Raw genomic sequence first — 15,679 nt, 5'->3', positions numbered from 1 at the left:
ACTCCATCGGCTGACAAGACGTTATGGTGCGTTCAAGTCAACCCGTAACTCGTGTTTTTCCGACCTGTGAAGTCGTACCGGTTCGATCTGGTACGAGTTCACGGGTCGGAAGTTACGAGTGGCCGTTATAGTGACTTTCACAGGTAAAACAGGTCGGAAAAACACGAGTGGGTTGCCTGGAACGCTACAAAGTCGTAAGTCATGACTTGAAGCTGTAATTTACGATTTCAAAAGCCTGCCTGGAATGCAGCATTAGCCAAAACGATCGGATCGCTTACTTCTGCTTTAATGCAGTCTGTCAGAGTATCCCAGCAGCTAGGAGCAAAAAAATAAAAAACATTTTTGCATTTAACCCTTGCGAAGGCGTGCACCAGCTGACCTCTGAGGTCTGAGTCACCTAATGTTACCATTGCACAGCACTTACATCGGCTAACTCCACCAGAGAGAACATTTAATAATCACTCGAGATATTGCTCATAAAATGATGACAATGATAATAAACAAAAAGGAGGTGAAGTATGAGACAGAGAGAATATGAGACACAGAGAGAACTGCAACCAGAGAGAGAGAAAGAGAGGGAAAGATGTTGATGGAGGGATCCAACCTTCCAGGATTTGGTTTCTCAGAGTGTTTACGTGAAATTGTTAAAGAATTCTAGTTGATCAAGCTCAGACTCAGAGACGACAGGAGAAAGGCAACATTGAGCAGCAGCCAAGTTTTATTGAGAAACACAGTATGACAAACATCCAACAACCTAGGAACCTCCAAAAAAAAACAACTGTGGACTCAGATGTTCAGGCTTTTATAATCTGATAAGAGCGTGTTACATCTCAGTTCTCAGGAGTCCTTAACCTTGACATATTTTCACTCAGTCTCGCATAGTTGTTATGACTGGGCTGGTGTTCATGACGTTCTCAGACAGTCAGGGAGTCTAATATCATTTGACATTGTGACAAGCTTCTTGGAAACAGGGCAGACACATTTTAACAAAACATCTTGTTGTTTTCACACATAGATATTCCACAGTAAAATCTGTTTTTATTGGACCACCTGGATGTAGAGATAAGTCCTGCTAGGTGACTTTAGAATGTTAGAGTTGTCATGGTGACAATAAATCAGACCAACATTTCCTGGACCTAACAGCTGGTGTGTCTCTGATGTGCTCCTGCCTCCTTCGTCTTGACGATAGCTATAACGCTACAACATGGTGTCAGAAGTTAATTATTCAGAAGTTATTTAGTAGCCAAGTTAAACGTCAGCTGGCGGTTTGTTATTTTTTCGTGAAAAAAGTGTCTTTTTAGTGTTAGTGTTGCCAACCGCTGCGCGGAAGGAAACTTTGTATCTGAACAGCATCGTTACCAGGCAACGGATCGACAGCGTTCATCATGAACCAGTTTCAAGTTGCTCCACCGGAGAAATTCTCGTTCAAAACAGAGGAATGGCCGAAGTGGATCAAACGATTCGACCGATTTCGTATCACTTCAGGTTTGGAAACCCAAGCGGAGGAAAATCAAGTCAATGCTTTGATCTACACAATGGGCGAGGAGGCGGAAGACATTCTAACGTCCTTGCACCTAACGGCTGATGAAGCGAGTGAGTACCACACAGTCAAAGAGACGCTCACTTCGTCGCTCGCAGGAACGTCATATATGAACGGGCGATGTTTAATCAACGGCAGCAAGAGTCGGGCGAGTCAGCTGACTCGTTCATCACGGCGTTACATTGCCTGGCGGAGCACTGCGGATACGGCGCGTTACATGACGAGATGGTGAGAGACAGACTGGTCGTGGGTCTGAGAGACAAACGTCTATCAGAGAGATTACAGCTGGATCCTGAACTGACACTACAGAAAGCTGTCACTCTAGTTAAACAGAGTGAACAGGTGAAAAAGCAAAACGAACTGCTAAAAGCTAACTGCAAAGGAGACATGATGAACAACACACAGCTGGACAGCATGCACGCACAGCAGCGCGGTGGTGCAAAAACAAAACAGGCTCAGCCACGGTCCAAACCAGTGTTCAGTAAAGCCCAGGACAGACCATGCAAAAGGTGTGGGGACACAAGAGAACACAGCCAAGACCAATGTCCAGCAAAAGATGCAACATGCAACCAGTGCAGGAAAAAAGGACATTATGCTCGAGTCTGTAGGTCAAAAAAGTTACATGAGGTGAATATGGCCACAATGTCACACACAGAGGATATTGATGAAGAATATGGAGTTTCTTTCCTGGGCTCAATGTCAACAGAGACAGAGGACAGTGCTGGTCCCTGGATGACTGAGGTAAAAATGGATGACCACAAAGCAGTGTTTAAAATTGACACTGGCGCAGATGTGACAGCCATACCCAAAAAACTGTACGACGAGGGCCAGTACGGTCAGCTATCAAAAGCTACTATGGTTCTGAAAGGGCCAGGAGGAAACCCTCTGAAAGTGATGGGCAAGTTCAAAGCCACTCTCAAAAAGAGAAATAAAACCAAGAAAGAGACTGTATTGTGGATGGGCTGAGGACACCGCTGCTAAGCCGAGCAGCCGCCACAGAGCTGCAGCTGGTCGTCAGGCTGGACAACGTCAGCCTGGATACAAGCGAGGTGGTGAAGCAAGAATTCCCAAAGCTCTTCTCTGGACTCGGAAAAATGGGGGGTGAGTACACCATCATTCTCAAGGAAGATGCAAAGCCTTTTGCAGTCTCAACACCTAGATGAGTCTCACTTCCCCTCCTTCCCAAGCTAAATCGCATGGAGCAGCAAGGTGTCATCTCAAAAGTGGAGCAGCCCACAGCATGGTGTGCGCCCATGGTGGTCGTTCCTAAACGCGCACGAGAAGCTGTGAGGATCTGCACTGACCTCACACAGCTGAATAAGTCAGTAGAGAGAGAGAGACATCAACTTCCCTCGGTGGAGAACACTCTTGGACAGCTCACCGGGGCCAAAGTCTTCTCAAAGCTGGATGCCAACTCAGGATTCTGGCAAATTCCACTTTCCAAGGAATCTTCTCTGCTGACCACGTTCATCACTCCGTTCGGACGGTACTGCTACAATCGTCTATGTTTTGGCATCTCATCAGCACCAGAACATTTTAAGAAACGCATGCAGCAGATCCTAGAGGGCATAGATGGTACTGTGTGCCACATGGATGACGTGCTCATCTGGGGAGCCAGTCAGGCAGAACACGATGAGAGGCTGCGGAAGACACTCTCACGGCTGCAGAGTGCAGGAGTGACACTGAACGACAAATGTGAGTTTTCAAAGAGCAAGATAAAGTTTCTGGGGCAGATCATCGAGTCAGCAGGGGTCAGTCCGGACCCAGACAAGGTGAGCGCTGTAAAATCCATGAAGGAGCCCAGAAATGTCAGTGAGGTGAGACGCTTCCTGGGGATGACTAATCATCTTGGTAAATTCATGCCTCACCTAGCTGAGAAAACTCACCCACTCAGAGAGCTGATCAAGAAATCAAATATGTGGATTTGGGGGCCGCAACAGCAGCAGGCTTTTGACAGCATAAAAGAGGACCTGACTACCCCTCCAGGTCTAGCTCTGTATAACCCAAACATTGACACGCTTGTCTCAGCAGATGCCTCATCATATGGCATGGGTGCTGTTCTCCTCCAGCGGCAAGACAGCACAGCAAAGTGGAAACCAGTGGCATATGCATCAAGGGCACTCAGCAGCACTGAACAGAGGTATGCTCAGATTGAGAAGGAGGCTCTTGCTTCCACATGGGCCTGTGAGAGGTTTGCAGAGTTCCTCATCGGGAAAACCTTTCACATAGAGACAGACCACAAACCTCTCGTCCCACTGCTGGGCTCAAAAAGCCTTGATGAGTTGCCACCACGCATCCAGCGTCGACGCATTCGGCTCATGAGATTTTCCTACACAATATCTCATGTGCCAGGAAAAGAGATAGCGACTGCAGACGTGCTGTCTAGAGCACCTGAAAACAGCACGCCTGCAGGGCTGTCAGAAGAGGAGACCGACTTGTACGCCGACTCCATCATTGCTAGCCTACCAGCAACAGAGAAAAGGCTAAAAGAAATACAGACACAACAGGACAATGACGACATACTGAGACAGATAAAACAGTATTGTGCAGAAGGATGGCCAGACAAGTTTTCAATAGGCCAGGTGCTCCAGCCATATCTGCCATTTCAAGGAGAAATGACAGTTCAAAGTGGCTTGCTTCTCTACGGCAGCAGACTCGTCATCCCACCATCGCTCAGAGCAGATATTCTAGCCAAGCTGCACGAGGGTCATCTCGGCATAACCAAATGCAGGGAGAGAGCCAAGAGTTCGGTGTGGTGGCCTGGACTCAACAAAGAACTGACAAAACTGATAGAGAGTTGTGATACATGCGCCAGAGAGAGAACAACCCTGAGAGAAACAATGTTGCCCACTGAGTTCCCGCAAAGGCCGTGGTCTACAGTAGGAGCAGACCTGTTTCAAATGAAAAACAAACAGTATTTAATCATTGTGGATTATTATTCTCGCTTCTTTGAAGTAGCAAAGTTAACTTTCACAACATCAGAGGCTGTGATTGAACACTTCAAGTCTATCTTTGCTCGTCATGGCATACCAGAAGTGGTGCGCACAGACAATGGCCCACAGTTTGCATCAGAGACTTTTCAGAAGATTGCACAGGATTGGAGCTTCAGCCACGTCACCTCCAGTCCACACTTCCCACAAAGCAATGGAGAGGCAGAGCGGGCTGTGAGGACGATTAAAAATCTCCTCAAGAAATCCAGTGACCCCTATCTGGCCCTGATGGCCTATCGTTCTGCTCCTCTGGCCAATGGATACAGTCCCACAGAGCTACTCATGGGGAGGAAGATCCGCACAACAGTTCCTGTCCTTCCCTCCCAGCTCAACCCCTCACGTACAGATACGGAGGACTTGAAAAGAAAGGAGCAAAGCTACAGACAAAAACAGCAGCAGAACTACAACCGTCGCCACGCAGCACGTGACATGCCAGACCTGCAACCCGGCGACCATGTGTGGGTCAAGGACATGCAACAGAGAGGCACCGTGGTGTCCACTGCAGGAACACCCAGATCCTACATCGTGGAGACTTCAAGAGGCAGCCTGCGGAGAAACAGATTCCATCTCTCGCAGACTCCAGTGGCACCTGCCACACCCACCGAGATCCCTGACCTGTCATCGGAAAACACTCCAGCGACAGATCCTGCTAGATCTACTGACACATCCGTCACCCCTGAGAGGTGTGACTTAAGTCACAGACACACTTCAGTGAACGAGAGACGCTATCCAGCCAGAATCAGGACAGCTCCAGTTCGCTTGAACTATGAGAAGATGTGAACACCTACCCTGAGTGAAAGCTGGGTAACAATAATTCCCTCACTCAGTGGAAGAGCCTGGGCTCTTGAGACAGAAATGTATATATTGTGTGTTTAAAAAAAAAAAAAAAAAGAAAGAAAGAAAAGAAAAAAGTGACTGTGATCGTGTAATGTGTAAAATAGTGATAATAATAATAATTGTTTAATATCAGAGAAGACAGTATTTAACTTTAGTATTTGTTATTTATTATCTGTGTTTACAGCAGTGCTTTTTATGATAGTACGTGTTTAGAAGAGACTTTAGAGAAGAATTGTTTGAATAACCTAAATGAAAATATTTTAGAGTTTGCTTGAATTTAAATATGAACTTTAAGTTATGAATATATATGACTATTGGTTAATTGTTACAACTAGAAAAGTTGTGTTTATTGGATAGTTTCCTCATGTCTAGTCAGACGCTTTAAAATAAGGTCTCTCTTGGAAACTAACTGGAAAAGGGAGATGTCGAGACAAGTCCTGCTAGGTGACTTTAGAATGTTAGAGTTGTCATGGTGACAATAAATCAGACCAACGTTTCCTGGACCTAACAGCTGGTGTGTCTCTGATGTGCTCCTGCCTCCTTCGTCTTGACGATAGCTATAACGCTACAACACTGGACAGCAGTCAGACGATCAGAAGAGAGATTATCTGTTCTGATTGGCTCACCAGCCTGTTGTTGCTAGAGCTGTTTGTTCTTAAAACCACAAATATATATATAAATAAGAGTACTGCCTGCTCCAAAGTCTGTCTATGAGGTCAGAGATCAGATGTTACAGTACACGGCCTCTGGATGTTGTAAGGGCAAGGCTTTATAATCAAAGAACACATGGACATCTGCCTATTTACAGTATGGACCTTTTGGTGTTTAAAGCTTTTAAGGACATCGCTGTTTAGGACATCACTGTAGGACATGGTTGTGCAGGACGTCACTATGTAGGATATTACTGTGTAGGACATCACCATGTAGGACTTAACTGTGTAGGACATCACTATGTAGGACTTAACTGTGTAGGACATCACTATGTAAGACTTAACTGTGTAGGACATCAACATGAAGGACACTGTGTAGGACATAGGGCTTAACTGTGTAGGACATTATTATGTAGGACATCAATATGTAGGACTTAACAGAGTAGGATATTCCCATGTAGGACTTCACTGTGCAGGATTTCACTATGTAGGACTTCACTGTGTAAGACGTCCCTGTGTAGGACGTCCCTGTGCAGCACCAGGAAGGTGACACAGTCAGAATGTGAAGTTAATTTTTTCTCCTTCCTCTCCATCTCTGCCTCAGATCCGCTCAGACTGGGACAAGAACCGGATGCTGCGGTACAGCGTGACGGGCCCCGGGGCCGACCAGCCTCCAAACGGCATCTTCATCCTCAACCCCATTTCAGGGCAGCTGTCTGTCACCAAGCCTCTGGACAGAGAGCACATCTCCAACTTCCACGTAAGACTATGAGAGTTGAGCTCACCTTTAACTTTACACACACTGTCAGTCCTTCACACTGATAGAAAACACTTGTGTCTGTGCTCTGCTCCTCTCATTCTATAGCAGCTCAGTGTCTGTGCTGCTCATAGACTGTAAAAAATATGAACGTAGCACCCGTGACGTCACCCATTGGTTTTGGGGAGTCGTTTTTGTGACTCAAATATGGCGGCCTGAACAGCGCCATGTTGGATTGACCGGCCGAGAACCCGCCCACTGGCCTCGAAGCAGCTGTCCACGGAGCAGCTCGGACCTGTCACTCAATGTTTCCGCGCCCTAATTGGCCAGAATTTTAACCTAATAACAGTAAAACGGTAGAGTTAAAAAAAAATTCACCCCCCTCAGAGTGTGTGCGGGGGTAGAAACTATCGATTGAGAAAAAAAACGTTCTGACACCAGGCTTTGATCATGTTTATTGAGGATGTAAAGTCGGTGATTTTAACATGGGGGTCTATGGAGAATGCTCCCTTCTGACACCAGCCCCCAGAGGAAGCCGAGGGGATTGCAGTTTTTTGAACGCGGAAGTGAGCTTCACTTCTCAGACCGACAACTGCCCCTTCTCTCACATTTCCTCCTTTGAATAACCAAATATCTAATATTCACTGGTGCTGGGACAAAAGACGAAACTGAAAGTAGAAACTAGAGAATGCATTTCCTGAAGGAAATACGTGTGAATGCTGAAAGCTGAACGCCATTAATTAAGCAAAGCTGAATAAGCTGAAGAAACTGCTGAAGCAATGTTGAAAAGGCAGACGCTAAAGCTGAAATATAAACCTTGTAAGCTGAGAGATGAATGCTTTTTAAAGGGGTAAAAGCAGTAGGAATGTTAAAAAATGTAGAGATCCTGCATGTTTAAGTGTAACAGTTGAATATTTCAAAGAGTTCAAATCTGCAGCTAACTTGAAAGTAAAGAAAACTGATGAAACAATGCTAGCATAGCTGAAGCAATGGCTGAGAATAGATTAAAAAGTAGAACATGTAAGAAGGAGGCTGATTTTGTATGAAATGGCTGGAAATCAGTATGAAGAAATTGAAAAGCTGAAGCTGAAACAATATCTGAAGAGTAAAAGTAGAACATGTAAGCTGGAGGCTAAACGACATGGCATGGTGTAAAAATACCTGAACTGTTTCAGATTTTTACATTTTTAATTTAGAAATTAAAAGAACCTAAAAAAGCTAACATTTGATATTGATGTGAAGCACAAAGAGCGAGAGCAGTGGTGTACAAAGAATCTCCTCCTCCTGTGCATTTAAGTGGAAGAGACCGTAGGAGTGATGAGTCTAAATAAACTGTAGTGTCACATTCATCTTAATGTAGGAACAAGTCACTCAGAGCAACACACACACACTGTGTCTGTTCAGGAGGAGCATATATAAAAACCGCCAGCATCCCATCATTCATCATTGAGAGAAAAGTTGTGTGTGAGCTGCAGCCTCTGTGTGTTTGAAGCTTCTGGTTTTCCAGGTGTATGTTTTTTTTTTTTACCATCCAGATGAATTTCTTTCATCCTCCTGCTCCTCAGTCAAACAGCTACTTTGATATTCTGCAGTTTCCCTGTAAACACCTGTCTTTTTTTGTAAAGAACACAACTGTTGTTTTTTTGTTCTTTTATTTTAGCACCATCATTTTCCTCACCTACGCACTTGCTCCCTCGCTCCTAGCACTGACACTCAGCTCCACCTCCACCGTGCTTTGTGTGAAACATCACAGATGCACAACAAACATTTAGCAGCCAGGTGTTGTTCCTACAAAATACCTTAAGTTGAGATTTTCTTCAAATGTTTAATTGTGGTTTTCATGAATTAAGTTGCAGAAAACACGCTGAAGTCTAAACTAAGGAAAAACAATGCTGAATGAGGAATGAGGACAGAAAAAGGACACTATCGGACATTTCCTCTGTCCTCCTCCCTCCTAATGAAGCTGCCTTCTACACACATAAAGGTTTCCTGTCACTTTTCCACAACAGTTCAATATCATCCGAATGCTAGTGGGGGGTTAAACAAGCTGTGGGAGGACTGAGAAGTTGAAAATGAAGCTTTTCTCTCTGTTTCAATCTTGTTGAGCACTTGAGATGAAGAAGGCTGGTTGTTGTTTTTTCTCAAGTCTTGTGATGTCACTCACAGAGCTATGACTGTTGAGTCTTTTCTGGTTCGTTTGGCTGAGGTGCATAGCGTGTGGGAGTAAATTATTGCCTCTTTTTTCCTAATTTAATTTAAGTCTTTTGTGATATTACTCACAATAGATATCGGTCAGCAGTAATTCTTCAATGTTGCCAACTTTTTAAAATTTTGAATTAAACTCAAAAGTACGTCATTTGTATCATTGAAAAGATTCAGTGCAACAATCTTAATTAAACCTTTAATGTGAAGCGGCCACAGGCTCATTGATACACGTGGGGAGAGAAGGCTGGCCCGTGTGCTCCCATCCAACAGACCAGATACTGTTGCTCAGACTGCTGAACAAGTTCATGCTGCTTCTGATAGAAAGCTGTCAGGATACATAGTGCAGCACAGTTTGTTGTGTACTGTATTTGGCAGAAAAAGGGACCAACACAATATTAAGCAGCTGGTCAGAATGTTATGACTGATCAGTGTTTGTCATTTGTATAATATAAAGCGTAGACAGTGACAGTGATATCCCCCAAATACTCTCTTGGTTCAAACAATATCTAAAATGGTGAATGTGCAGGTCACAACTTGTCCACCAGAGCGTTTTGGAGTTGTTGGATTGTGTATTTGATGAGTTTGATGAGGGAAAGGCGAGCTGCATCTCTGCCCCGCCAATCTAAAAACAGCTTGCACCGACAATTAAGGTAATGAACCTACTCCTAAAACTATAGGGATTATGGCAATAGGTGAATATGCCAAAATGTTGAAATATCCCTTTAAAATGTACTGGACATGCTCAAAAAGCAAGAAAACACAACCCGAAATGATTTCACCAACATGTCCAACACATCTGTCTCATTGATGAGGACAAGGGACCAGTAGCAGTAGTAGTAGTTGTAGTAGTAGTTGTAGTAGTAGTAGTAATAATAGTAGTAGTAGTAGTAGTAGTAGTAGTAGTAGTAATAATAGTAGTAGTAGTAGTAGTAGTAGTAGTAGTAGTAGTAATAATAGTAGTAGTAGTAGTAGTAGTTGTAGTAGCCCATCTGCACTGACACTGTAGACAGAAACCAGGAACTCTGCTCCTATACTATACCTTAAATATACAGTAAATTCTCACTCTGTCTCCCCTCTGCTCTGTGGTCAGCCCACGTTCTTTGCCAATATGTCAGGGACTGTCGATGCTGCATAAACCTAATGTGTGATAAATGTGTGTGTGTGTGTGTGTGTGTGTGTGTGTGTGTGTGTGTGTGTGTGTGTGTGTGTGTGTGTGTGTGTGTGTGTGTGTGTGTGTGTGTGTGTGTGTGTGTGTGTGCAGTTGCGAGCCCACGCTGTGGACCTGAATGGGAACCAAGTGGAGAACCCTATCGACATCGTCATCAATGTCATCGACCAGAATGACAACAGACCAGAGTTCACACACACCATCTTCAACGGCTCTGTGCCTGAGGGATCCAAGCCTGGTACAAACACACACACACACACACACACACACACACACACACACACACACACACACACACACACACACACACACACACACACACACACACACACACACACACGCAGGTGTAACAGACTTGTTAAATCCCTCTTCACTGACTTGTCTGCTGTCTTGCTGTGTTCCCAGGATCCTTTGTGATGACAGTGACATCAGTGGACAAAGATGATCCAAAGACTGCCAATGGGATGCTGCGCTACAAGATTCTCTCCCAGAATCCCCAGAGCCCCTCCTCCAACATGTTCACCATCAACAACAAAACTGGTGACATCATCACTGTGGCAGCAGGCCTCGATCGAGAGGTGTGTGTCCGTGTGTGTGTGTGTGTGTCTTATTGTGTGGACATGTGTGAGGCTCATCCCTTACCCCATATGGAGCAGCTGCTCCACAACCTGCAGGATTTCCGGTGGTGCACAGACGGCTCAGTGGATCGTTCTGCCCTCTGCACATCTTTTTTTAGAAACCTAAAAAAAAAACTAAAACACTCTTACATCTAAAACATTCTGGATCTATTCGGACCGATGACATCCATCTACAGAGATGTGATCAGCTCTGGTCAGCTTTGACTACCTCACACCTCTCATATAAACACTGACGATCCACTCTCCTGCTTCATATACAAATAAACTTGTGTGTATGCGTAGGTGTTCCCAGTCAGTCCCTCAGGGCTTTTGTTAATGTGCCTGTGTGTTTGTGTGTGTGTGTGTGTGTGAGAGAGAGAGATAGAGAGAATGAGTGAGAGAACTATTTCCTATTTCTACCTAATTCTCCTCCTGGTCGGGGGAGAGTTCAAGTATCTTGGGGTCTTGTTCACGAGTGAGGGGAGAATGGAGCGCGAGATCGACAGGCGGATCGGTGCGGCGGCCGCAGTAATGCGGTCATTGTATCGGTCCGTCGTGGTGAAGAAGGAGCTGAGCCGAAAGGCAAAGCTCTCGATTTACCGGTCGATCTACGTTCCCACCCTCACCTATGGTCATGAACTCTGGGTCATGACCGAAAGAACGGGATCCCGGATACAAGCGGCCGAAATGAGTTTCCTCCGCAGGGTGGCGGGGCACTCCCTTAGAGATAGAGTGAGGAGCTCTGTCACCCGGGAGGAGCTCGGAGTAGAGCCGCTGCTCCTCCACATCGAGAGGAGCCAGCTGAGGTGGCTCGGGCACCTGTATAGGATGCCCCCTGGACGCCTCCCTCGTGAGGTGTTCCGGGCATGTCCCACCGGGAGGAGGCCCCGCGGAAGACCCAGGACACGCTGGAGTGACTACGTCACTCGGCTGGCCTGGGAACGCCTTGGGGTCCCCCCGGAAGAGCTGGAGGAAGTGTCCGGGGAGAGGGAAGTCTGGGGATCCCTGCTCCGACTGCTGCCCCCGCGACCCGACTCCGGATAAGCGGATGAAAATGGATGGATGGATGGATACCATAGACTGTAAAAAGAATGGACGTAGCGTCCGTGACGTCACCCATTGGTTTTGGGGAGTCGTTTTTGTGACTCAAATATGGCGGCCTGGACAGCGCCATGTTGGATTGGCCGGCCGAGAACCGCCGAGAACCCGCCCACTGGCCTCGAAGCAGCTGTCCACGGAGCTGCTCGGGCCTGTCACTCAACATTTCCGCGCCCTAATTGGCCAGAGTTTTAACCTAATAACAGTAAAACGGTAGAGTTTAAAAAAAATTCACCCCCTCAGAGTGTGTGCGGGGGTAGAAACTATCGATTGAGAGAAAAAAACGTTCTGACACCAGGCTTTTAACATGTTTACTGAGGATGTAAAATCGGCGATTTTAACATGGGGGTCTATGGGGAATGCTCCCTTCTGACACCAGCCCCCAGAGGAAGCCGAGGGGATTGCAGTTTTTTGAACGCGGAAGTGAGCTTCACTTCTCAGATCCACAACTGCCCCCTTGATGGATACCTAATTCTAACCTAGAACCCTAAAACATCCTAAGATTTTCCCATAGATACATAATACAATACATGAGATATTGGTAGATGAAAATAAATAACTAAAAAATACATGTGAAAAGTGAAAAGTTTTCATAATTTGAACCCTCAGCCACACAGGGTTCAGAATTAAACATATTTTAATAATAGCAATTGTTGTTTTAATCTCTTTTTAAAAGTAGAGATTGACGGTTTATTGTGGTTTCTACTAACACAAGGTTGAAAAAAAAATCGATTTTTACTTGTTGTATTATTTGTGATTTTTATTTGCATCATCTGGTCAGGTAGTAGTTTAGTGCCGTTGGAGCCATGACACCCTGACACTTTTTTTTATATTGATGCAATAAAATACCAGCAGCTCACGGAATCAGGTTGAATAAATCAACATTTTAAGTGCTCAAAAAACGGATCAAAAACAGTGTTGTACTGATTGATCAGATTCAGTAACAGGCATGAAAACATGGGAAGTGTCCAGTAGCCTCTGAGCTGTGAATGGAATCATCAGCTTGTAAAAATGAGAAACAAAAGCAGAAAACATCTTTCATTCATCATTCACTCCTGACAGTTTCTCCTTGACATACAATTTCATATGCGTTGATATTACATCAGGTTAGAGGATTAGTTATCACGATTGATATCATAACTCAAATACCAATAAGTGAATCAGTCCCAGTCATCGGTTCTCCCTTGTGTTCAAGTGAGGGATGAGGAAGCGCAGCAGGGAAGATGTGTATGTAATAACTACATAACTACATAGCAGTTCAGTTTCATACAGATACAAAAGACTTTATTGATCCCCAAGGGGCAATTCAGTTTCTACAGTCCACCGTGACCATACACATACAGTCAGTCACACACGTAGCACGGGTAGCATGATGGGACATAGGAATGTACAAATAAAACTCATGTATAAATAAAAACTCAGTTATCAATAAAATGCAATAAAAAGAATGCAGAGAGCAGAATAAATAACAATGATAAGAATAAAGAGATAAAAAATATTTCTCTGACTAGATAAAAAGATTCATGTGGTCAGCTTTCTCCCAAAGAGAGTTCAAGTCACACAACCTAATACCAATAATGTTGGAACAAACTTTCACAATACTGTTCAGACAGTTTCTGTCCTTAACCGTCATGTTGTTAAACCAACAAATACAAGAAAAGGTGAGGAGGCTCTCGATAAATGATAAATACACAATACGAAGTATAGCTTTGGAGACACCAACGGAGTTAAATAATTCTCTGCTGGGCACGTTGTGATGTCAAACCTCAGCTGAGAGTCAAACACTGTGCCCAGATATTTGTATGAGTTTACAACATTGACATCCTCACTGTGAACCCTGCTGGCTTTGACAATTGGCCTGTTTCTCCTGAAGTCAATGATAAGTTCCTTTGTCTTAAAAACATTTAAGTCCAGGAAACGATCATTGCACCACTTGGCAAAGTCAGTAAGTGCATGACCGTGGTCTGACTGGTCTGACTGGTCTGACGTGGTCTGAGAAGTGACAGCTGAAAACTGTCCTCTTTTGTGGAGCTGCAGCTGTCCGTGTGTAAGATGGTGGAGACTGGTCATCAACTTCACTGCAGGAACATGAATTGAGTGTCCAAAGACAAGAACCTGAGGTCACCTGAGCTATAATAATTCTGAATGAGAATTGTAAATATGACAAAGTAAAATCCTTCACACCAACTGAAGCTTTAACTGCGCTGTGTTTCAGTCAGTGAACTTGAAAACATTTCCTGTTTGAATTAAGGAGCTCATTTCACTCGTCATTACATCTGCAGTCATTAGCTCCATTCAGCTGTAATGATGCTATGATGATGATGATGATGATGATGATGATGATGATGATGATGATGATGATGATGATGATGATGATGATGACCCTCTTGTTCTCTGTCTGTCTGTAGAAAGTCACCCAGTACACCCTGATCATCCAGGCCACTGACATGGAGGGAAACCCCACGTACGGCCTGTCCAACACTGCCACCACTGTGATCAGGATCACTGATCACAGCGACAACGACAACCCCCCTGAGTTCACCGCTGACACAGTAGGTCCTCTCTCTCTGTCTGTCTCTCTCTCACTCATAGCGTGGTGAATGTGCAGGTCACAACTTGTCCACCAGAGCGTTTTGGAGTTGTTGGATTGTGTATTTGATGAGTTTGATGAGGGAAACCAAGAAATCCAGTTAGCTTCCGTAGCGTAGCTCTGAGCAGCTCGCGGCTCTGCTCCGCCAATCTAAAAATAGCTTGCACCGACAATTAAAGGTAATGAACCTACTGCTATGACTATAGGGATTATGGCAATGGGCCAATTTGCCATAATGTTGAACTATCCCTTTAAATACAATGACAAAGTGGTGCTCCAGTATCAACATGTCTCTCTATCTGTCTGTCCGTCTCTCTATCTGTCTATCTGTCTGCCTGTCCATCTCTCTGTCTCTCTATCTATCTATCTATCTATCTATCTATCTATCTATCTATCTATCTATCTATCTATCTATCTATCTATCTATCTATCTATCTATCTATCTATCTATCTATCTATCTATCTATCTATCTATCTGTCTGTCTGTCTGTGACAGTTCTACGGGGAAGTCCATGAGAACAGGGTGAATGTGATCGTGGCCAACCTGACGGTGACAGATAAAGACCAGCCTCACACTTCGGCCTGGAGCGCCGTGTACCGCATCGTCGCCGGAGACCCCACGGGACGCTTCTCCATCCCCACTGACCCCACCACGAACGAGGGCCTGCTCACTGTGGTCAAGGTGGGATCTTCTCTCCACAACACACACAAACACACGTTACAGAGTCTAATGGGATTTCTTGGTTTGGTTGGCAAGCAGTCTCTTTACGCATTTGCCTCAAAAACAACTCTCGTAACGTTACATTATTATCTCACAGCGTGGTGCACCAACAATTAAAGTTAACAAACCTACTACTGTAGGGATTATGGCAATGGGCCAATTTGCCAATATGTTGAAATATGCCTTTAACGCCACTTTGCAACAAAGACTATAAAAGATTGACGGAGCCTCTGTGACGTGGCGGAGTGTCTAGAAGTTCCAAGTGTCTTGTCAGGACCTGACTCTGCTCAGAGCTGCCAACTGTCCCACTTTTGGCATTTTGATCACAATGATTTGGTCCCATAAGCAACGGCATATATCCCATTTTCAAAATAAAAGATGCATCACCTGCCTCAGTGTTTGAGTGCCTGTATGTCCGACTGTGTTCTGTAATACGTAGGCAGCACTAGGACCCAGAGGACGCCCGCTGCGCGCATTTGTCGTTGGAGCACGGCACTGTCCGTGTG

General features: G+C 44.9%; 1 protein-coding gene across 1 annotated transcript in view; it reads left to right on the top strand.

Moving 5' to 3' along the window:
- Positions 1–15,679, top strand: part of LOC310985188 (cadherin-2-like) — a 55,212-nt gene that overhangs the window by 24,803 nt on the left and 14,730 nt on the right. The window contains exons 5-9 of the mRNA XM_083970697.1: positions 6,622–6,777; positions 10,241–10,385; positions 10,553–10,725; positions 14,271–14,414; positions 14,949–15,134. Coding sequence (XP_083826823.1) covers positions 6,622–6,777; positions 10,241–10,385; positions 10,553–10,725; positions 14,271–14,414; positions 14,949–15,134 — 804 coding nt within the window. The remainder of the gene's footprint in view (positions 1–6,621; positions 6,778–10,240; positions 10,386–10,552; positions 10,726–14,270; positions 14,415–14,948; positions 15,135–15,679) is intronic.

The sequence above is a fragment of the Trachurus trachurus genome, assembly GCF_905171665.1.
Source record: "Trachurus trachurus genome assembly, chromosome: 4".
Taxonomy (NCBI): domain Eukaryota; kingdom Metazoa; phylum Chordata; class Actinopteri; order Carangiformes; family Carangidae; genus Trachurus; species Trachurus trachurus.
This window is presented reverse-complemented; position numbering and strand designations above follow the sequence as displayed.